Raw genomic sequence first — 26,029 nt, forward strand, 5'->3', positions numbered from 1 at the left:
TCTAAATTACAACACTTTATTGCAGCATTGGCAAAGGTCAGATTTCTGAAGCTGGTGAAGATCGGGCGGCATTTCTGTATGAAATGTTACAATTTTACAAGTCTTTCTTCCTACATGCAGAAACCAAAACCAGTGGTAAAAAGGATTTTAAAAGAGCTAGAAAAAAGAATTAGTAGTAACATACAGATGGGCTCTTGAACTCAATGAACTACCTCTACCTGAAAGCAAACAAAACCCTATGCTAATAAATAACAGATTGTCAGAAACAGACCAAGAAACCTCATTTCTACTTAGAAAAAAATAAAAATTCTACTTGTTTCCAGACTTGAATCTTTTTTTTTTTTTAACTTTTTGTTTGTTTCAACAGACACAGAGGCTTATCAACCCATGAAGATCAACAAAATATTTGGATCCACTCCTTGACATCCTCCTGTTATGCTGACTGGCACGTTTTGGTTTTCAATGATACATACAATGGGCTTAACTATATCCCTGTCCTTAGGCTGGTGTCAGGCTGTTCCAAGCAGTACGAGTCAACACCCCGTGTTCATCAACTTCACTTTCTATTTTAAACCTTAACAGACATTTTACCTCCTTGGCTCTTCAGTTTTTCACCCCTCCCCACCCCCTTTCTGGCACATCTGGCAGCAAAAGGCTCTTCCTTAACCAAGAACATTCTGGCTGAGGAGTGTTTGAGAAGTTATCCTACTCGGCAGGGTTTTCTTCTGGATTTTGCTGTTTGCTCTATGTGTTTCTACTGTAGGTTTGCAGCCCCCAAAGAACATCCTTCCAACACCAAGTGCTCGAGTCGGAGACAACGTAACTTGTGGCGAGTTCAGAGCTTTATTTCCCTGCAGGCTGAGGTGCCAAAGGCCTTTCCCGTTCCAGTGCCACCGGCTGAACTCCCGGCTGCTCCTGGCTCTGCCGAGCTGCTCGCAGGTCAAGTTCCCCATCTCGCTCGTTTGCTTCTGCTCCTATGAGAAGATTAACCCTCAACGCGGTTCCCATAACAAAAAGCTTTTTTTGGGGGGGTGGGGGGGGAGAGGGGAGGCTGCTCTTCGTGCCCCACGGCCCCAGCCTGTCCCAGGTTTCGGTTCTGAACGCTCTAGGCTGACATGCTGAGATGTGTCCACTGCTCTCGTTTAATCGCTGGAGGACTCCACAACACCAGAGATACAGGACCTAATGAAATGACACTGGCGGCTGGATCAACGTCTCCTGCAGGAAGAGCACAGACAGCAATCAGATCAGCCTGAACAGAGGGGCCCAGAACTCTGCGGGTGGGCAGCCCCAGGAGCAGCTGCCACTCATTCTGATACTCTCTTACCCTCAAAGTTACACATTTCTCTTTTCTGCACAACCATTTCAAAAGGCCACAGCAGACAAAAGCAGGGGGATAATCTGCATGTGATAGATGAGTAATGCAATGATCGATTCTCACAATTAATGGACAAATATCATGGATGTAGGTTAAGAGAAGTTTTATAGATTTACAGTTATGTTGCACCCCCTCCCGTGGGTACCAAGGGCCAGCTGGGAGGGCTGGCTTGTCACATGGAACACCTGACCTCCAGTCAGGGTTGGAGGAAGAATCTCCACCACTGCACAGCAAAGAAGGGGTTGATGGACAGAACTTTGGGAGGGGTTAAAGAGTTAAAAAGGGAAAACCTCCATTGTGAGGGGGCTGAGCACACAGCAGGGAAAATCTTTTGCTCCCTTTTTTCTCTATTCAGTCTCCTGTTGTATTTTTGATAAGGTTTAATAAACCTTCCTAAACTATGAAAAGTGAGGAGCTATTTCTCACATGCACCTTATCATTGCAGATGAGATGTTCAACTACTGAAGCACAGCTGTGAATTTGCTGAAAAAAAAAGTTTTTGTAAATAGTTTTAATCTTTCTGTGCAGTTTCTTAATGCTTACGAGTTCTGCAGAAATGTTACAAAGGGTTTTCTAGAGGCAAATAATTGGTTAGAAGCTTTTTTTAGAGTTGATAGGTGGATTTAAATCTTCCACCATCCTTTGTTCAAGAAACACATCCCTACCCAGAAAAAAGTCACATTTAATTCTCTTAAGAACATAGAAATGCATTGAAGAATGACACCAGTTTGTAGGCAGGGGATTCAACAAGACCAGGGCAATGCAGCAGTATGGCCACCCCCAGTGTCACTAACTTCAGCACAATGCAGCTCCTGCATCTGGGCTCCTTTTCAGCTGATTTTAGGCTGCAAACTGAAATTATTAATAGACATCAAAATAAAATTTCAACATTTACAATTCCAAGGGCTACACACCCAGATTTTTTACCAGGTAAACACAACAGTTCATGTTTCTTTACATCAGTGCATAATCTTCCAGTGTTTGTTCAACAGTCATATGATCTAAACCTGGTTTTTACTGAAGATCTTGCAAAAAAAATGTTACAGATATCTTATCTGGACATAGCAACTTCTGCACCTCTTGTACCAGATGAAGCTTTCACATTAATTGTGTATTTGTATGCATTGCTTTGTTCTAATATCCAGTATTTATTTCCATAAAAATGCTGTGTATTTTTGCCAGGAAGTCCTGATAAGAACTCACTGCAGCACTGCTTCTATTATTTGGTTTTAATTACCTGTCAGTGTTACATAATTTAATATTCCAATTCTTTGTGGCACACTCGACATCAGAACACTGGCTATGTGCTTTCAGTAGAAAAGAACTTTAATTTTTATTTATTTAGTAGACTGACATCTCACTTGTAAAAGGTCACAACTGAGGGCAGACTGGGTTGCAGGATCATGCTTTTAACTCTCAATCTCCTCTTAAATAATTCTACTGCTGATGGGGAGGGAATGAAAAAGGCTGGGACTGGCTGCATGTCTCCAGCTTGGTCAAAATGACTCTCAGCCAAACCAGCAGCTGCCAGTTCACATCTGCTGGTGGCAGATCCCTGTTTGAGGGGATCACAGCAACGTGCTGCTGCCAAAAATAGCAGTAGGAGTTTTTCCCAAACCAGGTATTTCACATTTGTGTCCAATGTAGCAAACTTGATCCAAACCTGTATTTGGCAAGGTCAAACTCAGTACACAGATGTAATTAAAACCACCTTGAGCTCTATGTGTAAAAGGAATCAATTCTTTGCAGTCTCCTCCCACCCTCCCTTCCCGCCACTGACACATTGTTACTTTGTATGAAATTCACACAGTCGGCTTCTCACGCCACTGCTGAGCATTAGCCCTGCCTGCCTGGGGCAGGGAAACACACAGAACCTCTGACACGAACCAGGGCTGGAGCAGAAAGCTGGAAGCCATGAAAACACACACAAACATCACACCACAGGCTATGGAATAATCACAAATGGCACGGGTGAAGCTGGGAGAGCTCAGTCAGCAGGACAACTCCACAGCTTAAATTGAGAAGTGCCCAGGAGAATATCAATAACCAACTCCTTTCTGCATCACAAGACCACAAAAATCTCTTTATTTCTTGACATGTGAGACCTCTGAAGTTGGATTTCACACTTATCCCTAATCCCCTCAGGTCCTCCAATCCATAACACTCTGCATTTCTGCAGTGCTGCATTTCTTCACAAACCTCCTCACAAACTTCCAGCTCCAAACACCTCCTCTCCCAGTTCACTCTCTGCTTTGCTTTTCTCTACTAATCTCAGCTTCCATGCTCTTGGTTCTCTCTCCCCTCATCACCCAAAACCACAAGCAAGAACCAGAAAACACCAAGGTGCCCATTAAAAACCAATCAGATTTGACTTATCACATTCCATACTGTGAACACCAAAATTCAAATAAACCACACAAGCTGGACTCCCCTAAGTAAGAGAATCTTAACTATGAATTATTTTATATTCTCATCTATGCATCAAAAATAAAATGCCCTGACAAAGTGAAATCAAAGTCAGTGTGTACAGTGGGTTGGGAAGTTTTTGGGGATTGGTAGCTGGCTTCCAGAGGGCCACAAGAGCTGCAGGAATTTTTGGTAGGTAGTTGTTATTATTTATATTGAAAGAACCTTTTAAAACACAGGAGTCTTTCTAACTGAGCATGGCTTATAAATACAATTTTGCTTTCCATTCCCTCTGAACCGAACTGTGATCAGGTGTCTCTCCAACTTTGCTGTCTGGGTTAGACCCTCACCCTGCTTGCAGAGTTCAACAAGCACCATCCTGCCAAGGAAAGCACCTGAGGATTTTCTACTCTTTTCAGCTCCAGTGCAGTCCACCAGCAGCAGCTGCAGGATTTGGAGCCCCTCTCCCATATTCCTCCCTTTGCTTCCTTCCCATGAAACAGCTGAAAAGGGGTTTGGAATTTCTTAGCTGTGTTTGAAATGCTCATCTCAGTAAGAAGTGAATTCAAAGCTTCATAAAGAAGCACTGTCAATGCATCAACTTCATGACAGGTGATGTATGAATTGTGTTGGTCCCTCAGCTAAAACAGGAAATCATGTTAAATTCACATTTCTCCTTATTATCTGAACTCTGATTTTTCAGCTTTAATGCAATATTCTTTATGATGAGAATATTTAGCTAATAAAATCCCAGCATCCTGTAATTACTGTTATGCTTCATTTTTCTTTATTAAATAGGTTAAAGAGAAATAAGAGTCAGAGGTAAACAGGAGACCTGAGATCACCATTTAACTTGAATGTGATTTGGTTTGCCAGTATGTACCTGCATCCCTTTGGAACTCTGGACACAGGCAGGCCCTATCCTATACTTTCAAAACAGCAACAAATTTTGAAGCTACTTCTTTTAATAAGGAGATGTTTAACAAGATAAAATCCTTGGTAAGGCCCTGCTTCTCAACAGAAGAATTACAGGAAGAAATCTGACTTTCTTGGTAATCAATGTTTTAAAAATTATTTCATATAATGTGCTTATTTTCATTTCACTTTTAAAACCAAGCCATTTAATGGATCTCAATCCTCTTAAACAAAGGAAAACCACTTCATATTTTAAGAAGCTGTTCCTAATGGTACAAGTATATTTTTATGATAATCCCATCACAAAAAAAAAAATTACTTTAGTAAATTTTGTGTTTCCTGAAAGTAGTAGTTTAATAGCCTGAGAGCCAAAGGCCTCTCTTACCACCAAATGCTACAGAACCAGAGGCAAGAGAGAAAATTGTTTTCTTCCCAGTTCTGCTGAAGCTAATCAAGTATTTTTAATGGAGTCACAATAAATTATCTTTAAGGCCAGTCAGCCTTAAATGTACAAGTCCCAGAAAGAATCTCCTCCTTACAGGACCAGCAGGTCTCAAAACCTGAGGCAGTACAAGCAGGCAATTCCAAACAAACAGAAACAAACTCCAGTTTTTGGTCCAGCATTTTGCACATGCTAAATAATAATAAATCTGACAAAGCTTGCAAATCTCACTGCATTTACTTTAGTAAAGAACAAGGACATTAACAGAGGAGAAATAAAAGTAAAACGCTGCAGAAGATTTATCTTGTTCAAAAAAAATATAGAGGGCTAATTGCTTAGTGAAATCCAGTTGTTCAAGGCCAAAACATATGGAAGAACCCATTGCTCCCTTCATTAATTTCTGAAATGAAACTGCTACAATAGGTAGATTTGGATTTAACTTCCTAAAAGGTGCTTGAAACACAGTGCTGCTTAGGGCATGTTTAACAACAAAAAAGCAAAGGTAAAAACAACAAATCAATTTTTCTACTCCCTGAAATGCAAGAAAGGCCTCATTCCTACCTCAGCTATCAGAACCTGTCACATTGTATATTACAGTGGAACCAACCAGGAGATTTATTTGCTTAGATTACCCCTAACCTCAGGAGTTTTAAAATAATAAGTTGTATACCCTAAAGAAAGCAGCAAACTATTACTGCCAGTAAGTTTGAGTTATTTTGCAAGAAAATAACATTTCAGCTGTGTTCATGTACAAAGAAGCAGCAACAACACAACACAGTGTCCTCATGGAAGTGACAACATCTCTGTTACATCATTGGTTCCACCAGGCAGGAATGTGAAACCTTCTCTAGAAAGATATTAAAATTTGCAGCTCAGTTCCTATCTGCTCAGTGAGACCCTCCAGTATCCTCAGAAATCACAGGGTAACTTTTTAATAAAGCATGAGGGAGTCTGGGCAGAGACTGCAGTGCAACATTTAAAGTCAGAAGACAATTTTCAATATAACCCACAAACGAGAGGCTCTAAGAATTTAGGCAGACAACCTGTGCCAGTGGGAAGCCACTGGTGGACCCACAGTCTCAAAGAAATAAATGGAGTTAGGGAAAGTATTCGTTCTTTACTGCAGGCTGAGATGGCTCAACTGATGCATGACTGCCAGACAGAGCACTGCAGTACACAACAAATAAAATATACCTGCTCAAACAAACTTCCTGGTCTCTGTTCCAAGCAGCTTATGGATTTAAAGGAACAAAGAGTAAACTCCATAATACAAAACTACATCAGAACTGCAAGGGCATGGCACTTGAATAAGTAAACACTACACAAACTGTTTGCTGGAGAACATCTGACCTACTTGAGTCAAGTCCTAAATTATATTTTCCCCACAACATCCCAATATAAAAGGTTTTCTAAAGAAAATAATTTAAAAGCAATCTACAGATATCACATCTACTGGTCTGGCTGTTGTATTTAAGGAATAACTGCAGCATGCAGCTCATGTCTGTTAATGAAACACCAGCAGATATTGTGGCAATTCAGTACCTGAACACTTTGCACTCCTACAACAGCATTAGGTCACAGTGATATGAAAAAGCTAAATGGAAAGCACTACTCATTTTATTGAGTTACATCTGGTTCATTTTTAAAAAACATTTAAACTGCAATCTTTTTAATTTTTTTTTTTTTTTTTGTGTACAAGCAGTGTCTGTATGAGGTCCCTAAGGAGTGAGTGATCATCAGGATGTTATCAAATGATCACAAATATGTACCATGAAGAAGTTGCAAATGCTACTGGAACACAGCAATAGTACATTACATTAACTTATTTGCAGTTTACAAAGACAGACCCATTAGGAGGTAAACTGTCCCTTCCCAGCTGCTGCTCCTATCAATCCACCTTCAAAATGAACTTGCAAAGAAAAGAGAAACTTGAAAGCAAGTCTGCATTTCACCGAAACTGTCTATTCAAATGTGTGCTGCAGGGCTAATTTAATGTTTATTTGCCAGCTTACTCTGAGTGAGAAAAGACACACACTAAAGCATCAGAACAACCATTAAGCAATCGGGAATGACTCTTTTCATGTTAATGCTGGTTTTGGCAAACTCTTGCACACCATAAATTGAAAATTCTGCTCAGTCTTCCCCACCTTTACTATATTTACTTTCCATTCAGGTCATCAAATACAGAGGAATAGCTGTCAAATTCACCCCACAAAGAGCATGAGAATTTCTGCAGACACTAAAAAAAAAAAACAATCCTCTTCCCCTCTCATGGAGAACGCAGACATGCACTTTTGCCCTACAAATAGAGGCTCGGGCCATTTCACAACTGAAAAATAATCTTTTGGTTTCCAAACTGTCACAGAGGTACAGACACTGTAGAAACAAAAAACACTGCTTGGCATTTTAAGAGAATGCTTTAGAATGGAAAGGACTGCCCAAGCACTCACTACAGAGATCATTATCTCTTTCAATTATGAAGATAATTACTTGCCTAGAACCAGAATTACCACATTTAAAGGAAGATTGTCCTACCTCCCACCGGTTTTAAAGATTAGATCTGCATTAGGTGCTCCCTTCGGATGCTGGTACCGAGGCCGTCGCTCACGATTAGTATTTGCTGGAGCTGGACGCTGTGCCAGAGACTGCAACATTTCTGGGGTTTCAGGCAGAAGAAAAAGAAATAGAAGAAAGTTCAATATATATTCTATGGATCATTTTTACATAGGAATTTACACATGCTCATCTCACTGCCATTTACACTTACACTTTGTTGTAGAGTTAACATCAAGTTATTCCACATAAATTAATTACAAAAAGTTACAAATTGCATCCACAACTTTGATAAACCCAAGCTACCCCGCAATATGAACTTGCATTTCCAGATCTTCCTGCAGAAGGAACTGCCAGCAATGGTTTTCACCACAGATGCTCAGGAAAAGACCTGCAACCTTTTCTTTCTAAACACATCAGCCACCACTTTCTTCATCAATGAGTGGGAACAAAGACCACAGCAGGCACAAGTGGCCTCCACATTAAACCTCCCTGGAACAGCAACAACTGGACAATGCTGCTGCCAATTAAAGACTCAGCAAGAAACATGTTCTAAAATTAGGCATTGCCAGTCAGGTATTTAAGTCTAAGCTTGGCATAATTGGATCATTTTCCAGGGAAGACAGGCACCTGAAGAAGGTGACTCAGCTGACCTACATTACACCAGCTGTCCCACGGATGGAGTTTTTCACTTTATCATCAGTGGGAATAAAACAAAAAAGTGCAAAGTGCAGCCCACACTACCCAGTTTAGCCCTGGACAGCCAACTTATGGGCAACTTAAACTAGGATAGTATTGTATTTTGACATTTGGTAAAACTTAATTTCTAAAACTTTATTTCATTTTTTAATGATTAAAAAAGGTTTCTTTACTAGGTTAGGTTAATGCTTATTAAGTAGCCAATATAATTACAGATACATCATAGGAGGTAACCTCTGCCAATCTGTTAATACATCTAATGGAAAGTATTCCTACAGTCCACCTGAGCAGGGATCTACATTACTCAGCAAACAGACAGATGGGATAAATGAAGGGGAAAAGTGGAATAAGCTGTTAAACAGATTATGTTTGAAAGTCTGCTCTGTCTGGTTCTCCAATCTCTGATAATCTCATTGGAGACACACACCCATCACCTGCTTCACACACACTGCTCTCAGTGGGGCTAAACTAGAGACTCTAATGAGGTTCCCTCACCATTTACAGAATGCAGGTGAAATGTTCAGTGAAGTTATACACCCAGTCTTGGAGAAACTAGGAAACTGTGACTGATTCAATATCTGTGTCAACAGTCAGTGACCCCTGTATCCATGTTCTGTACACTGAATTCAGCACCTGGCAAGGGCAGCCACTGAACACTCTGACAGCCCACGTTTGTAAACACCATGAAACATCAGCCTTCCCAACAGCCCCATGTGCCAGGGGAGAGCTCTGGGGGCAATGAGGAGACTCAGGAGGAAAAGCAGATGAGGGTACCCTGCCAGGCAGGTGTGAGCAGCAAGCACTGAATGAACAAGCACATGCACATCTGCCTCTTCTGTTTGCCACACAGCAGGTGAAAGGAAATATGGGACTGGGAAGTTCAGAACTGGAGAATGTAACAGAAGGCAAAGATGGCAGGGGAGCACAGTGTGTTTTCTAAGCTGAAGGCACATCACCAAACCACCTTGGTTCTTTAGAGAAGAAAAACAATAATCTGCACAGAAAAGCACCAGTCTAAACTAGAGAACCACCCAAGTTTCTAATAGTTCTTTAAATTAAAAAATCTTTGTAATATACAAAGCCTTGCTGAAACATTAAATCTTTATCTGATACTACTTTGAAGTACATTGGTGAATTTCCATCTATTAGCTACCCTGTGCAGATGAAAAGAACAAGTACATGTGCAAACGTTGGGACAACCCTGAGGCATTCTTCCAGAAATTGAGAATTCTTTCTCCCTCAGTAACTTCAAAGCTTGAAACAGAAATTTAAACCCAACACTTTTATTCAATGAGTAGGTACCAACTTGTCACAGACAGGATGACTCTTCAAAAGTAACAATCAACTGCACAAAATCTAAATAAAAAATGGTTCCAATGGTGAATGTAATTTGGTCTGTTTAATTTAGCCTGATTAAAAGGTCCTTCTTAGTTTGGTTTTACTCTGTATATTACCCAGCTTAAGATGCATCAACAGCTGTTTTAAAAAGGGATGTCAATTATGGAAAAACCTTTTGCTTTTGTGTTGACTTCCTTCCTGTACTGTTTTATACACACCAACTAAATAAAAACCTATGAGAAAATTTTAAAAAGCCTATTTCCAGTTATCAATTTGTACCAGTTTTCTGATTTTGTCCAACAGAAATAAATCAAGGTGATCCTTTTTTGGATACAAAGCACAACTGCTCACAATAAAATCCTAGATTAAACAGGATCATTTTAGATATTAACAAAGTCATACAATGGTATAAAAACCAAATGCCTTGACCAGTAGAATTATTAGAAGTATTTAATGAGGAAAAACCCACTAAGAGTCTGAGAGAAGCAATAACATTTCTAATTCTAGAGTCTCTCTCTATCTTTTTAACAAGTGGACTTTTTAAGAGCAGAGTGTCTCAGGAAAGTTTCTGAGCTAATGACCATGTTTTACACTAAGAATACATTGTGTTACCACTTCAGAGCTCTGCAGACACTCACTTTGGTGGATACTCCTTTTTACAATTACAAGTTTAGTTCTGGTACTATAGAAGTTCTGCAAGAAGTACTGGATTCCATAGTGTTTTAAAATTAAAACTGCTTTAATTTCCCACTTCTTGATGAACAATGACCTTTCACTAAATGCCTTAAATGAGATTTCCTGCTAATTAACTACTTACACTGTGATTACCACCAAACTACAACATCTTTACAAAAAAAAAACCAGGGAAAAAACTTCTGAGATGTTAAACAGAAACAGTAACATAAGACATCAGCTTTATTGGTCTGGCTTTGTTTACTATCTGAGTAAGCCAAGGGAAGTTGAATCTGAAAAAAACCACAACCCAAAACAAACCACCCAAGAACTAAACACATGATGTGCACCTGTCTGGGGACTCTATGACCTGCTGTATTAACTGTTTGCTTCAATCTGCCCAGGTTGCATGTCTTCAAAACACAAATTAACCATGTAATCTGTACAAAACCCCCACTTTGGTAATATATGCTTATGCTCCAGTTTTGAGGACTCCTAGAACCTTTACAAAATGAAGCTGAGGTAACATTTTATATTTCTCTGGTGAAGGTTACCTCAGGACTTGTAAGACTAAGGAGTCTAAATATTATTAGTATCTAAAACACTCATTAATACTTTAAAAGCAGAGCTTAAATTGCCCAGAATTCATCTTGCACCCAACTCAACTGTCTTGCAGTAAATATCACATTGATTTTGTATTACCTTAATTTTAAAAGAACAATCCCAGTACTTCCCCTCTGCCAAAATAAATGGAAATGCTGAAATTTGAGCTCCACTTGAAAACTCATTTTCATGGAACAGCTACAAAAAGTTCAAGTATAAAGACCATGGAGGAAACAATAAATGACTAAAACCAAAATACAGGTTTCCCATAAGTACTGCAAATCAATATTTAGAACTTCAGCTGCTAATCATCACAAATAATGCTTTCTGCAGATCCACAAAGGCTGCCCTGAAAATCAAAACTAAATCCTTGGTGATTTTCTTACCCTGATAGTCCTCTTGTTCCTGCCGTTCATTGATATCCAAAGTGAGCTTTTTCATCCTCATTCTCTCCTCCTGTTCTGCTTGCTGTTGGTTCCAATGGTTTGCAGCAAGTTGGGAAGACATTGGTACATTTAGGATCTTAAACTGCAAATGAAAATAAGTTTTTAAGTGCCCATCAGAGGAAAAAACCCAACCAATATAAAACAACACAAAATACAGAAATGCTATGGTCATTTCTAGGTTATTTCAATGAGGTACTTTCTACAGAAGTTTCTACTGTGAAGTGTGTTGTTGGTTTGTTTTGAAACTGTTTCACTTAAAGCAGCGTGAGAAAATTCAAGACCTGCTAAAGACACAGAGACCACACAAAAAAGGCTGAGTTCAAAACCTACTACACACAGTATTCATGTGAACAAAACTGACTGTCTTTCCCTAGGAAGGCACAGCCATATGCTTGATTTCTTGTTTCCATACCAGCTGATTTGCCCACAGGGAATTGCCCTGGTTTTCAGGTAAAAGCACCACAGCTGGTTCAGAAACCTACATTTCCCTCCTCAGCTCTCTTCCTTCCAAAAAGATGAAGTCCCCTGAGCAGAGTATCTACTATATCCCTTGTGATAACAGAGGAAAAACATTTCAGACATTCCCTGGAATTCCCTGGCCAGTACATTTCTTTTTAAGAATAATTCTGGTTCCCCAGTGCTTCTTCTTAGTCTAGAGACAACCATGGTGTCAGATTGACCTTTTCCTCCTCCCCCATACCCAAATATGTCCACCACACATTCTGATTTAAACCCATTATCTCATTTGCCATAAGGCACACCAGGTAAGCTTAGCACTCCCACAGAAGTACCCTCTCTCTGGAAATCCAGCTGATATTTTGAGGAAGGTGTAGGGAAGGTGATATCTTTTTCCCCGGAAAATCCCATTTGTTACTTCTCCATATATATTTTTTTTATAATTGTTCCAGAACAGAGAAGTAATTATTAATCTTATCCACAACTGAAACAACAGTTCTAAGAAAATCTTTAATGCTAAAGTTTACAAACATTTAGAAAAATCTCTCTTCCTCCTTCAACTCCATGTCCATTAGAGATAAGTATTTCTATGCCATAAGAAGGATAATGCATTTAAGGATAATCACTCTCAATATTCCATGAACTACTCTGAATCCTGCTCCTTGTTACTCATCATGGGAGATCTATTTCCAAAGAAACAAAAGTAAATTCCTAAGTGTTCTTTTCTGTTACACTGTCAAAAGCTGCAGAGAAAGATAAATTATCAAAACCTCTGCTGAGAAGATTTAGAGTAAAAGCAAAATCCTCACCACACGCGGTTGGTATTTAATGCAATAATCACTAAACAGTCTCAAGATATCTCAGAGAGTAAAGCCCCACTAGCAGCAATGATGAGTGTGAGAAGACTCAGATGAAGCACTGGAAAATAAACTGTCTTTGAAACAGTAAAGAGACTCTTGCAAAGATCTGAGAAAAACTTGGGTACAGTAAATCCCTAAACCCTACCAGCTACAAGATGTATTTAGATGAGATTTTTGGGGGGGTTGGGATGAGGGTAAGAGCATATTATACTGAATATAAATATGAGCTTGTTATTAAGGTATGCAGGGAAGAATAGAAATGAAAGCTGAAATTCCAAGAGCAAAGTAAGCTCTTATTGCTAAGCAGGCTGTGCAGGTTCCCAGATATCATCAAATGAACTTTATGTAAACAACACAAATAACTAATCCATTAGTAGCATTTCATGATAAAAATCATTCCTCAGCTTCACCATTAAGCTCCTCATCCATTTTAATATGTCCTTTATATTTTCTCTGTTCCATGGATTTATCAGCTAAATGGGATTGGTGTTTTCAGACAGAAAGCTTAAAGTAGAAAAAGAAAACTGAACTATAGAAGGGTGTAAATGAGAGAAACAGATACAGAAAAACAACAGCCTGGCAATTAACAAAACACCACTGAGTCAAGGCAATAGTCACCACTATCTCAAGGCAATCAGCTGCCACCTGAAATCAAGTAACTGATGACAATTACAACAGGATATGATGATTAATGAACAACTGAAACATTTCCAATTTGCAAATAGTGAAAAGGTGTATCAAAAAACTCTTCTCAAATCTGTGAGATGTGGGCAGGACAGAGGATTTCACTTTAAGGATGTCAAAATGAAGAAAGATCAAAAATCAAAATTATTCAGAAGACCAGATCACAGATTTTTACAAAAATGCCATGAGATAGACATGAAGATATAAATGAGATGATAGATTTCACATTCAGGGAGAGATTTGACCATTCCATGGATATAATTCTTTTATGGAGCCTTGCTAAAAATCTTTCAAAGAGAAGGTAATCTTCCGCCTTAGGCAGTAACCAAATTTCTTGACTTTCTTTTTACTGTCTATATCTCATTTTAGTTCATACTTACCTGGCATAAAACTTCCTGCTTCAGAAACACCAAATGGCATTAGATACAGCTCATCTCTGATCCCTTATGATGCCAACTTTATTTCCCTTGCTCTCTAATGGCTTATGGATAAATCACAATGCCATCATCTTAATTTCAAACAACCATGTTAGGTTCTACTGCTACTAGTTTTCTAAGTTTTGAGGAAAAAATATGGTGCCTTGTCACTATCAACCTGCAATGACCATTAATTTGGATATATGCAGCTGCTAAACACCAATCAGTTTTTCTTGTTTTACTTCAAACAATCTACTTGTTAATGCTGCACTAAAATCTGGGTGGACACTGGCATGTCAACTGAATATCTGGCAATTGGACCTCCACAACCAAATGTTACCCTGGGGAAGGAAGCACAGCACATTCCATTTTTTAACATTTCTTGTTTAAGGAGCACCACTGACAAAGGACACAGAGACTGAAATCATTACTAGCAGAGCAAGCAAGTAGGCTGATGTCTTTTATCACTCTGGTGACTGTGCAGATGAAGTTACTTACAGCTTCCCAGGCTGCTGCAAACTTCTTTTGACTGCTTTAAAAATCTGAAAGTTTACAGCTATAACTTAACAGTGAATCACTTCAAAACTCACTGCATATTCTGCTCATGCAGATTTAAAATAAAGCACCGTAAGAAGGAATAATTATTTTCTTTTCAACTCCACCTCTTCTTTCCTGCTTATTCTTCTATTAAAACTCTGCACTAAAACACATTTTTTTCCTGAATACAGAACTATGGACAAAGAAGCCTTTCATTAATTCAAGAGCTGAAGTAGTCTATAAAGCAACTGTTTTCTACATTTCTAGAAACACTGAGAGGAGTTTTGGCAGGAAGAGCCGACTCCAAAAACCAAATATTGGGGGAGGAGCAGGGAAAACTCCTAAACAAGTTCTGCTTTCTTTTCTAAGTCACATTTCTGCAATACTTTCCCCTTTACATGAAATATGAAGATCCCAAAATTCCTAGTAACTACAGATACTCCTAGTAAATTATCCTGAAAAAGTTAAACAGCATTTTTTAAAAAATGGAGTTCTCTTAAATCCCTTCTCAGACCAATGACCACAGTCAAAAATCTCCCACCCAGAGCTTTTGCAGAACTTTCTATACCACACTGAAGTTCCAAGAAAACAGAATAACCACTTCCTGGATTTTTGAAATGTGTTTCCTATGAATGAAGAGAAGGAGCCTACTCCAGTTTATACACCCCAACAGCTACACTACTGTCACAATTTAGGTAACAAATGTAAAAACCAAGTAATGACATGGATCTAAACACTTGAAGGGCTCAGACAGATGGTATGAAACAATTCCTTAGGTATGCTTTCCATATAAATTCTGAGGAATTTATTTTCATCAAATTATACTGCCAAAATAAAAAGATTTCTTTAAAAGCCCTAAACCATGACAAGAAGTACATGTGGAATGTGTTAGGTAGAGATTTGTGTACTGTGCATCTGCTGAGCTAGGAAAATTCAAACATACACTGGAGAAAAGAGCCAAGACTAACATACAGCTTAGCTGCATGAAGCAAGGAGTTAGCTTGTTTTATCAACCTGATTTTCATATAAGTTTCTCCAAGAGATTCACTCCATGCATTCTGGAATAGTCTCTTAACAGTGTCTTCAGTGATAATGACTTTTTCTTTTTGAAAGTTGAATAAATTCAGCCAAGGGGCAGTTACTTAGGAAATGGAATTTAGCAATGACCATATATCTTGTCTTGAAACTGAAAGTGTTTTCAGGAAAAGCTGTAGAATCTTAAAGATTCTAGAATATTCCTTTTTCTTTCTAGTCCTTTCAATGTTCAGTGGCAGTCCACCAACCATATCTCTTCATTTTCAGCAACTATATCTAAAATACATGTCAGACATACCACTGACCTACTGGTAGAATCACCAAATGTAAATAGTCATGGTATAGTCTGACCACAGAATTTTTCTACATCATTTCTATTAACCAAGAATTCCAAGAAATTATGTATGGTATTTTCCAGGTGTCAAAATGAAGTTGTCTGTATCTGATTTGAGAAATGAAAGAATAAATAAAAAATTCTGTGTTACTTTTTTTTTTTTGAAGTGAAAGGCCTTTATTTATTTAAACAGTACCTAAACCTTACCTGCTGTTTGTTGCCTTTTCTTGTTAACATGACAAATGGCATTGTGTCCCCAGACTCTGACTCTCCTTCCCCACCACCAAGTGGGGGGCCCTTCTTCAGCTGACTTTTGAGATGCAGAGGAATAGCAACATCCAACTGATGCACTTTAACAGATTCACCACTCCTTTGCTATGAAAAAAAAAGTGAATTCCATAAATGATCAGATACTGACACAGTCAGTCAGGCTGGCAACATTCACATTTTCACAACTGAGAAAAGGCTTCACCTTCCAGGAAAATGAAGTAATATATAACTACATTTATTAGGCTTAGTATACTTTCCTTTTGTTTTCCTTGCTTGTGAAGAAGGAAGTTACAAGGCAATCTCTTAGGGAAAGAAATCTAGAGACCTGATGAGACACACTGCAGAATGTACAGTCTTAATTCAAGATTTTTTTTGTACATCTTATTAATACATTTATTATACAGGGATTGCTATACTCAGTACTGAAATATTTACCAGATGTGACTAAGAAAACAAAGTACTAAAACCTTATGCAAATTTAAATGTATCTGCAACTTAAGCCTAAGAAAACCTAAGATAAAGTCAGAAGTTTTGTACAGTATCTGATGCATTCATTACTCATTCTGTAAAACATATGTCAGTACGTCATGTATTCACTGGGCAAACAATACAAGTAACAGCTATTTTACTAAAAGCCAAACAAGTCAACTGCAGAGAAGAGGCCAAAACAAAGAAAAAAAAAAAACTTCATTCCTTTAGTATGGTAACATAAGCATTAATCACTTACTTACTTTAAGAAAGAAATCAACTACACTTAGCTGTACATCAAATTGAGAAAATAACTATTTATACCTGAAGATTTTCCAGCATCATTTTATCCAAGGCCTGAATGAAGTCCTCATCCTCTGCACAAGGGACATGCTTTAGTCCTCCTCCTTTAATCATTACTTCCTATTGCAATGGGAAAAAATCATCCATTACATTAGTTTCAGAAATATGAACATTCAGTCTAGAAAAAAGTAGAAAATGTCCTTATTGCTTCTGTATCATACACAACCAAAATGTTTATAGAACCAAATTGTTCAAAAAAGACGTTTTCAGCCTTGATGATTTTCTTGAAAGGCATATTTCCTGATTTATGGTCACTCATTCTGACAGACTCGTGTGTGTGTGTGTGCAGGTGCAGGGACACATTCAAGATGCGGCAACAATTTAAAAAAAAAAAGTCTCTATCCTTAACACACCTACTCTAATTCAATTTTCCATTAAGTCCATAAAGTTAGATTATGTTTTCAGGGCAAAGGCCTGAAATTATTTGGAAAGCACAACATGACAACAAAAATGTCAGAAGTCAGCACTGTAACACATTGTTCTATAATGTTCATTATTTCCTTACTATGTAACTGCAATTCAGGCTCAACTAGGTGGGTTCTTCAGCTGCAAACATTTTAATCTGTCAATCCCAAATTTATATTGTAGGAATTTCACACTTCTTGGCTCGTCTCCTTTTCTGTTTTGAGATCTAGTGGAGTGTAATTGATTTACCTTGTTGTATCCTACCAGTTTGCTGCTATTGCTGGCATTGCAAAACCATCATTTACACAATATTTTCCAGTCTAGGTACCTGTGAAAGCTAACAGTCTTAAGAAAACAAGTTGTAGCAAATTTGACAGCATAAAAATTTTCAAAAGGTAATAACCAAAGTATGCATACATGAAAATAAGCTATAAAATGTACTTGAAAGAATAGCAGGAAGTGTATTTGCTGTTATTTTTCCAGATATATTATGAGTAGCATTGGCAAAAAACATTGAGTAAAGAAAAAACTCAATTCACTTATCTCCAGCTCAATACATACTGTATTCTCCTCATCAGTTTCATTTTCCTTATTGGAGTCCGTAAGATAATCAGTGTTCTCTTCCTCCTCTTCTTCACCCTCTTCTTCCTCATTGTCAGAGCCCTCCTGAAATATTCAATTTTAACTGATGACTATTTTAAACAAGAAGGAAAGCTGGTCCTCAAACATTTTCCTAAACTCTTCATTCTGCTTAGTTAAGTCTTTGTAAATTTGTTTGGTTTTTATTTAATCATTCAATATGAACTCAGCTTTATTACTAATTTCACAAATGTACAGCAGAAAACTGGGACTGGTGGCTGATACATGCTGCCACTCAGAGGGAACTCCACAAGCTGGAGGAATGGACTGGCAAGAACTCCTTAAGTTCAAAGAAGGGAAATACAAAGATCTCCCAGGTGTCTTCCCCATGCTGCAACTGTTTCTGATCCTATTGATACTAATTTATGGGTGAAGGCACAAACTTCAGGAGCTTTAATGCTGAGAGACATCTATTGAAAGAAAGCTTATTAATAAATCAACCAGCCCAAGCATATGGAGAAGAACTGTTCTGTATTTTTCCTTGATGAACTCATTTTCTTGTAACAATACCAGTATCACGTCAGCTTTGCTGTGTCACGATGACAAATCAGGATTTCTACGTACTTGTGGGTTCTTTTTATTGGCTCCACCACTTGTGATTGAAAATATTATTAACACAGTAAACAAGGAAGGTTTTATGCTCCATAAATCTTTTATTTATTCATATTCATACTCTGAACACCTGTTATTTTTCCTAATGACTGCTTTGACATTTAGTCAATACATTTGCTTCTAAAAGAGATAAAGTCATCTGAAAGTGAGTTTTTTTCATGCCAAAAGCTGAAGGTATCTTCTTGCTGAGAAGCAGCACATAACCTGTGCAAAGCTGTCAGGTTCAAGTTTCTGCAAAAATAAGGAATAAGCCTCAGACACTCAGTTTTCCACATACATGGAACTGGGAAGGGAATATCCTCACAGTACTGACTGCGCTGTGCACACCCAGATTTCACCTGCTAATTCTGACTTAGAAGGGCTTCAGAAAGTAACAAGCAATCAAAACCACTTCTTTTATATGAGGCAAGGTAATGATTAAGCTCACCTCTTCTTCAGGCTCATTTACTTCACTTTCATTTCCAGATTGTTCCTCTGTCTCTGCTCCACCTTCCTCCTCTTCTTCATCCTCTTCCAGATTCTCTCCTTCTGTAATGGAATCCTTGGAATCTTTGTCATTCACAATTCCTGAAATTTGGAAAAAGAGAAAGATTTAGAACATTAGAACACATATAACCACTTAAGTTATACGTGGAAGATCACATCAAAAGTCCATTGTTACCAAGCACTAAAACTTAAACATTTGACTTCTGAACGAAACATTTCTTTTACAGTTAGCTTAGACATAAAGGGTAATAATGTCCTGTCAGAAAAGGAGGAAAACCTCAAAGAGAATGTTTAAAATCTTCCAGAGAACAGAAGAAGCTGTGCAAATTGCCTCAAAACATCCTCAAACTAAATGTGGACCCTACTGACACATACAACAAAATCTGAGTTCCAAACTACAGAGACTGCACAAAACCAGCAGAACCAGAGACATGAAGCCCCTTCAGTCTTTGCTTCAGTACTTCCCTCTACTGTTAATTAACAGTTTCCAAACAACAATTTTCTCAGCCTATAATAAACCTTTATGACTCTCTCCTAATGCTCTGAGGCTGTACTTGAACCTATGAGGATGTAGGTGCCTATCTGAAATCTCTGGGAAAGCAAAGTCTCTTCCACAAGTACTATCTGGTGTGCTCATCCTCCTTGCAGACAGGTCTGACATTCTTACACTGTGTATTTAGTGCATCTTGCAGTTTCTCTTTCTGACTTGCTTGCCTTCTGTCCTTCATGATGTTTTAGTTTACTCTGTGTGTAAAATATCAAACATACATATCTCCTTTCTTTCAGTAAGGCATTCTTCAATCTAATACCATTATCTGTACCATTTCCACAAAAGTGAAAAATTAGTCTTAGCTTTTTCCAGTGTTTCTGTGTCCAGCCTAGTCTTAAATATAAATTTCAATCAGAATGTATTCAAGAATTGAGCATGGTTCTGATTCAGGAAAAAAATTAAGATCTGTTTTTAGAGAATGACTATTGCAATGTTTAAGTCATCCAGTGCAAAATCCCCAAACTTCCTGCATACACTATTCTTCTCATATTTTTCTTTTCTTAATTTACAAAGCCACTTAATCCTCCAGAGGACTGCTGATGACACCACTAGTTTCTCTAGGAGTTTACTGAGGAGTCAACACAGTCACTATTCAAATTGTCATTCCTTTTATGACATCAGACCAACTGCACTCAGGGTCAGCCATCAGAGTAAAATTTTGTGAAGCTCCTGTTATTTGTAGGAAGGAAGTGCTATATACCTTTCAAAAGAATATTACAGTTTATATAACTCGTTGTATATTTCTTCTTGGTTATCATTTTGAGAGCATGAAAACCATGAGTTTAGATGACACCATAGGGGAATTCAAATCTGCTTTTCAGTTACTGCATAGGGAATTTCAAGGTATGTCAATTAAATAAACAGCATTATTTTAAAAAAGTTCCTCCTAAAACAGAAGTTGCAACCTTTTATGTGGCTATTAGACATACTCATCTCACTGAATGAAAGGAGTATTCTTAAAAATTGAATGAGTCCAAGTAGGTGAAGTGCTCTAATTAACACTTAAAAAGTGCAAAATTTATTTATAAACTCTTTTAATGAACTAGCTTGTTTTCAAATAAAAATGGAAGGTTAGAAAACAACTCCATTTAACAATGAGCACAGTATATCCAACTTTTTCTAAGAACAGATATGTACAAGAGGTTTAAAGGTTAATATGATGATAACTGTTTAAATACTCACTAATCAGTATATTTTCAACTGAGCTGTGCTGCCAGCCCAACTGTTTTCTCCTGAAATTAGTGTGATTACTACACTTTTCTAATTAAATTATTTTCTTCCTCATAACTTGCACAATGTGACTCCATAAATTAATACATATACACACACTTCTACTCTCCAACTACTACTATATTAAGAGTATTCATACAATTTTTTACAACATCTATTATTTTAGAGTTATGGAGATTCTATATGGTATCTATAATGATTAGAAAGTAACACACAAAAAAGGTACAAAAATGTTTCTATCATGAGAATAAATGTTCATAACAAGAACAACAGTTCTCTATTACCAACATAAAGAGACAATTTTAAGAGCTGCAGGAATTGTCAAAAATACTTCCCTTGCACATTTTTCTTACCCAATTTTATTAAGAATTCTCGTTCCAAGTCTTGCACCTGTCTGACAGCTTCTTCCAGGGAACTGCAGAGCTTTATCTTTGGTCTCAGCAGCTCCAGTGTATCACTGATCATATAGTCTATGTCTATAGGAAAAGGGTGGTCTTTTGTCCAGACATCCAGACTTTTTTTCCACCACACATAGCGCTAGAATACCAAATATTGAAATCAATTATATGCACAATGATATTTATAAGCCATTTAAGTTACAAAGTTTAAAATGCCATTTTTGTGCAGTAAAAAATGCAAAAGCTTTCATGTCACAGCTCTCCTGTTTCATACAACTATTAGATATTTTGGTATCACTACAACTTGTTTGGTAACACTGGATATCACAAGCATTAAGAATCATAACTACTGTTATAAATATGAAGACTCAACAAAAAAGCCCTGACAAGAAAGTACCTTCCCATGGTAAACTCCTTCTACAAGAAATGACCATTTAACAACCAGACAGCTTTCAATTCCTTCCTCCAAATATTTTCAAGAAAATCAATTTCCCCAAAGGCATATTATGGGGAAAAGGGAGAAAACATCATAAAAAAAATCTTGACTGCAGCCAGCTTCAACTGCCTTATACAGTTTGCTTTACAATAAATACACATAAACCTCTTACAATGACATTGTAAAAAATTAATGCTGATTTTAAGTGAACCTAACAGTAGAACTTGAGAACCAAGGTGCTGCAAAAACTGCATCTGAAAATGAAGTATGAATAACAGAATCCTACTTAAAAGATGACATACTCAAGAGGACAACTGGCTGAAATTATTACGTGTAACAGAAATATAATGATGTCTTCCCCAAAACATTTCTTTTTTCATTTAAGAAACAGACCATATCATAATGTGAGCAGCCTGGTCCAGTGGGAGATGTCCCTGACCATGGCAGGGGATTGAACAGGGTGATCCTTGAGGTCTCTTCCAACCCAAACCTTTCTGAGGTTCTATGCTTCCAAACACCATTTGCATGCACATGAGTGATTTGTATCCTTAAGGTTTGAAATAAGTTATCATCTTAATTTTTTAATGCCCTTGTTTTAGTATAAATTATAGAGAAAAGCAGAAGGAAAAAAATATTTATGCTGAAACTCACTGGATTTAATTCCATGGCCTGGAATTCCTCATTTCAGCATTTAAACATTCATTATGGAATCTTCTCCCCACTTCACTACATTTATTGAGTCAGAACTTTCTTTGTAACTTGTGCCCATTACTTCTCATCCTTTCACTGTGCATGCCTGAGAAGTATCTGACTCCTCTTTCTCTACAAAAACCATTAGCTGAGGACAGCAGCCCAAATAATCTCTTCTTCAAGTTCAGCAAATCCCAATGTGAACACTGAGTGCCTCCAGATCATTTTGGCATAACTCAACATATCACTGGAAACTAAAACTGCTACCAGACAGACAAGATTCTACAAATCACAGTGCTAGAGAACAACGAGATAAATACGTACCAGACTGACTTATTTTAGCTTGTTAAAGAACTTTACAGATCTGCATAAAACTCAGAATACCTGAAAATATACAAGGAAGCAATCAAGTTTTCGCTTGCTGGATCCTCTGTCAAAATACTGCCCACAGGTATCGAGGATAGTACAGACAAGTCTGATTCTGAAAAGATGTTCTGGAGGGTCCAGTGGACTAGGACTGCCATCAGGGTTCACACCAAATGAGGTGAAGGAATACAGAGTTCTAAATATTACAGCTGACTCCACCATTCGATAATTGTAAAGCTCCCCCAAAAACTTGGCACTGCTGATCCGGCGTTGGTTGAACTTTGGTTGATTAACCTTTATCAAAAAAGAACAAAGAAATTCACTCTTATGCAGACACAATAGAAAATTTAATAAACCAACCCCAACCAACCTCTTACAAAGGAAAAAACTGTATAAAAAAGTTGACAGAATTTCTTATAATAAAAGATGGTTATTTGTGGCTACATACATTACATGAAAGCAAACATTAAAAAGTAGTTATGAGAGCTGGGCAGCTAGTAAGTTCCAATACATTTAGCATACACTCCATCTTAAATCTATGATGACTTTTCAGTCAGAGAAATCTTATAATTATAACAGCTTTCAAAATATGGACTGGTCTCCAAAGTTATTGGAAATTGTATAAATCTGTCTACACTGTCAAAGAATAAATTCTATGGCCATACTATGATAAGGGAGGCAAAACAATTGTCTTAAGTAATGATAGTTGGTTTTGTTGGGGTTTTTTGGGTACAGTTATTCTATTAATTTAAATAAACCTATACAAAACAAGTAACTGAGGTAGAAAAGTCACCAGACAAAAAAAATCCTTTCTTTAAGCACAATTATTTTAGTTTTCCTTTTAACACAAGTAGATGAGTATAGCTTAGCAAGGATACTGATTGTTTACCTCCATTCCTAGTCGAATATCCTCTAGCACTCCATCCACAACATGAATTCCCACATCTTCCTGGTAAAGGACCAACCCTGCTAAGAGGTTGGCTACACAGTGAATACTATTATATTTCACATTCCAGATGTTGATCATACAGCATATAACATAGTCCTTAACTTCTGCATCCTGCCAAGGCAGCTTGCGCATCTGTCTCAGGACCTAAACCAAATTTTAAGACAAGCTTCACATTTTAGCAGGTAAAATATCAAGATGCTCCCCGTCATCCCCCCTCTCTCCCGGCTGGGATGAAATCCCTGCAAGCACCTGCAAACAACCTCATTCTCCCTTCCAGGCATCCTCCTGACCTGCAGTGGCTATGGAAAACTTTATGTACATAACCCAACTGCTGTCCTTGAGCTACTGATCAAGTTGTCCAAGGCTGTTCCATAATTTCCTTGCTCTTACAGTCTGTATTTAGCTGAAGCCCTTTGTCCCTCATTCTCCCAACACAATGTACAGAACACAATGATTCTCATCTCACTCTCCCTTTGTTCAGCATGTGATGCTGTTGAGAACACAGGTCCACAACTGGAGCTTCTACACATCCAATAAAAGAAATTAACCATTTTATTAATGAGTACAAAAATGATCCCTCTTCCTTGCAACTGAAAAAACACAGCCCTCCCCGAACCTTTTCCAAAGTTACTACTACACCACTTTCAGTAAAAACTGTATTAAAGATTTTGAAAGGATTTACCTTCTCTGTGGTGACCTTGGAGAGATCCTTGTAAAGAAGCTTACGGATATATTCCTGCAAAGGAGGACGTTTTTTCTTCACAGTTTTTTCAGCTGGAGGGGGATTACAGTAGTAATAGGCATTTTCTACCATTGTAACATAGCGTGCATCGAGATGCATTGCTTGTTTTTTCCTCATCATTTGTTCCTGGAAACAAATGTAAATGACCTGTTAGAGATGCTGACATGCCACATTTTCAAGCCAAAGGCTTTTAGAGTTACATTTGGGATACAGTAAATATGAAAGATTACAGAAAAGTAAGTTAAAAGCTTGGGTAGAGAGAAAAAAAGACAGAGTACATATATATGGTTCTGTGTTTCTCTTTCCATGGTCACTTTTCTTTATGATCCCTATTTTTATAATGGCTCACCTGTGGTAAAAAAAGTTTTGGAAAAGTATTTAAGATTTAATTCAAACTCTTAATGATACTGTTCAGATAAATGGTTGATAAGACTACCAGGAACTCTGTTTAAAACATTATTTAACTAGATTTTATTTAAATAGAGTAGCTGAAATATTGATGTCTTGACAAAAACACAGTGAATTATCAAAAGATAATTCAATCTACTTTTGACATCAGCATGAAATTCCAGAGAATTTTTGATGGTTTCATATGAATTTCCAAAGTTGTAGACAATAGAATTTTCCTTCCTCCATGCTCCATTACTGCTGTTTACCCAAGCAGAATCAACTGCAAGAAAAACAGTATCTACCATAAAGTAATGTTTCAGGAAAAATCAGACAAGTAAGACTTTGCACTAATTACTGTGATTAATTGTCAAGATTGTCCTGATTTTCCTCACTGAATAAATTCTTTTCTGCATACTTCACTTTAGATATGTAAGTCAAGGTTTATTTTATGGAATTTCAAAAATTTCTGTTATCTAAACTTTCTGTACAATAATGAAAAAAGGAGTTCTAAGCTGCTGATTTTTACAGTTAAAGATGAGCTTAATTCCATTATGAAATACTTTTCAGTATGCACCTGTGTAATTACATATATATAGGTGTAATTCTGTAAGTGATCCTATATATTCTAAATCACTCTGTGGTGGTTCACCAGGAAACTGGACCTATGTAAACTTTATTAGCTGCTAGAGGTTGGCTACACAGGAATTTATAACTCCAAACAGATAAACAGAATTAACATGTAAGTATTGTTTCATCCCTACACACAAATGTTGGTATATCCATTCAGGCAGGGCAGTAAACCAACCAAGAGTTTAAACCTCCTTTGATTATTGGTGAGAAATCACTGTTTTTCATGCTGGTGGCCTTTCCACTAAACCTGAACAATTAAAAATTTCTTTTACAAGGCAGACATTTCAGTTCAACTGAAATGTCAATGTACTCAAACAGCTCCATAACGCTGAGTTTCAGCTGCTAACTCAATGAGGAACAGTAGCTTTGTGTAACATAGTAACCCAACAAATAATGTAAATTTCCTCCTGGATTTAGTCATCTATCACCAGGAAGGTCTCCATCTGACACCAACCCTAAGGCATTTCATTCTTAACCTTTTCCACGACACAAATGGTCTTTCCTTTGATTCCCTGTGAGACTGTTCCTTTCCTAATGGGAAATTTCTGTCAGTAGCAGCACATTTTCCTACAAGCACCTAACAGATGCACAAGCACTTAACAACTGATTACATCAATTGTTTTATGTGGGG

General features: G+C 37.6%; 1 protein-coding gene across 3 annotated transcripts in view; it reads right to left on the minus strand.

The window, feature by feature from the left end:
• Positions 1–26,029, minus strand: part of UPF2 (UPF2 regulator of nonsense mediated mRNA decay) — a 53,910-nt gene continuing 27,881 nt past the window's right edge. For 2 of the 3 annotated variants that reach the window (XM_009086899.4, XM_050970084.1), the window contains exons 12-22: positions 24,319–24,504; positions 23,577–23,780; positions 22,706–22,981; positions 21,151–21,334; positions 18,959–19,098; positions 17,842–17,946; positions 16,837–16,935; positions 15,982–16,149; positions 11,393–11,534; positions 7,677–7,797; positions 1–1,218 (exon numbers count right to left, since the gene is read on the minus strand). In XM_009086899.4, coding sequence (XP_009085147.1) covers positions 1,209–1,218; positions 7,677–7,797; positions 11,393–11,534; positions 15,982–16,149; positions 16,837–16,935; positions 17,842–17,946; positions 18,959–19,098; positions 21,151–21,334; positions 22,706–22,981; positions 23,577–23,780; positions 24,319–24,504 — 1,635 coding nt within the window. In that variant the 3' untranslated portion in view covers positions 1–1,208. Of the gene's footprint in view, positions 1,219–7,672; positions 7,798–11,392; positions 11,535–15,981; positions 16,150–16,836; positions 16,936–17,841; positions 17,947–18,958; positions 19,099–21,150; positions 21,335–22,705; positions 22,982–23,576; positions 23,781–24,318; positions 24,505–26,029 lie in introns of those variants that run through there. The other variant, XM_050970085.1, reaches the window with a different exon arrangement.

Source organism: Serinus canaria, chromosome 1A (assembly GCF_022539315.1).
Source record: "Serinus canaria isolate serCan28SL12 chromosome 1A, serCan2020, whole genome shotgun sequence".
Lineage (NCBI taxonomy): Eukaryota > Metazoa > Chordata > Aves > Passeriformes > Fringillidae > Serinus > Serinus canaria.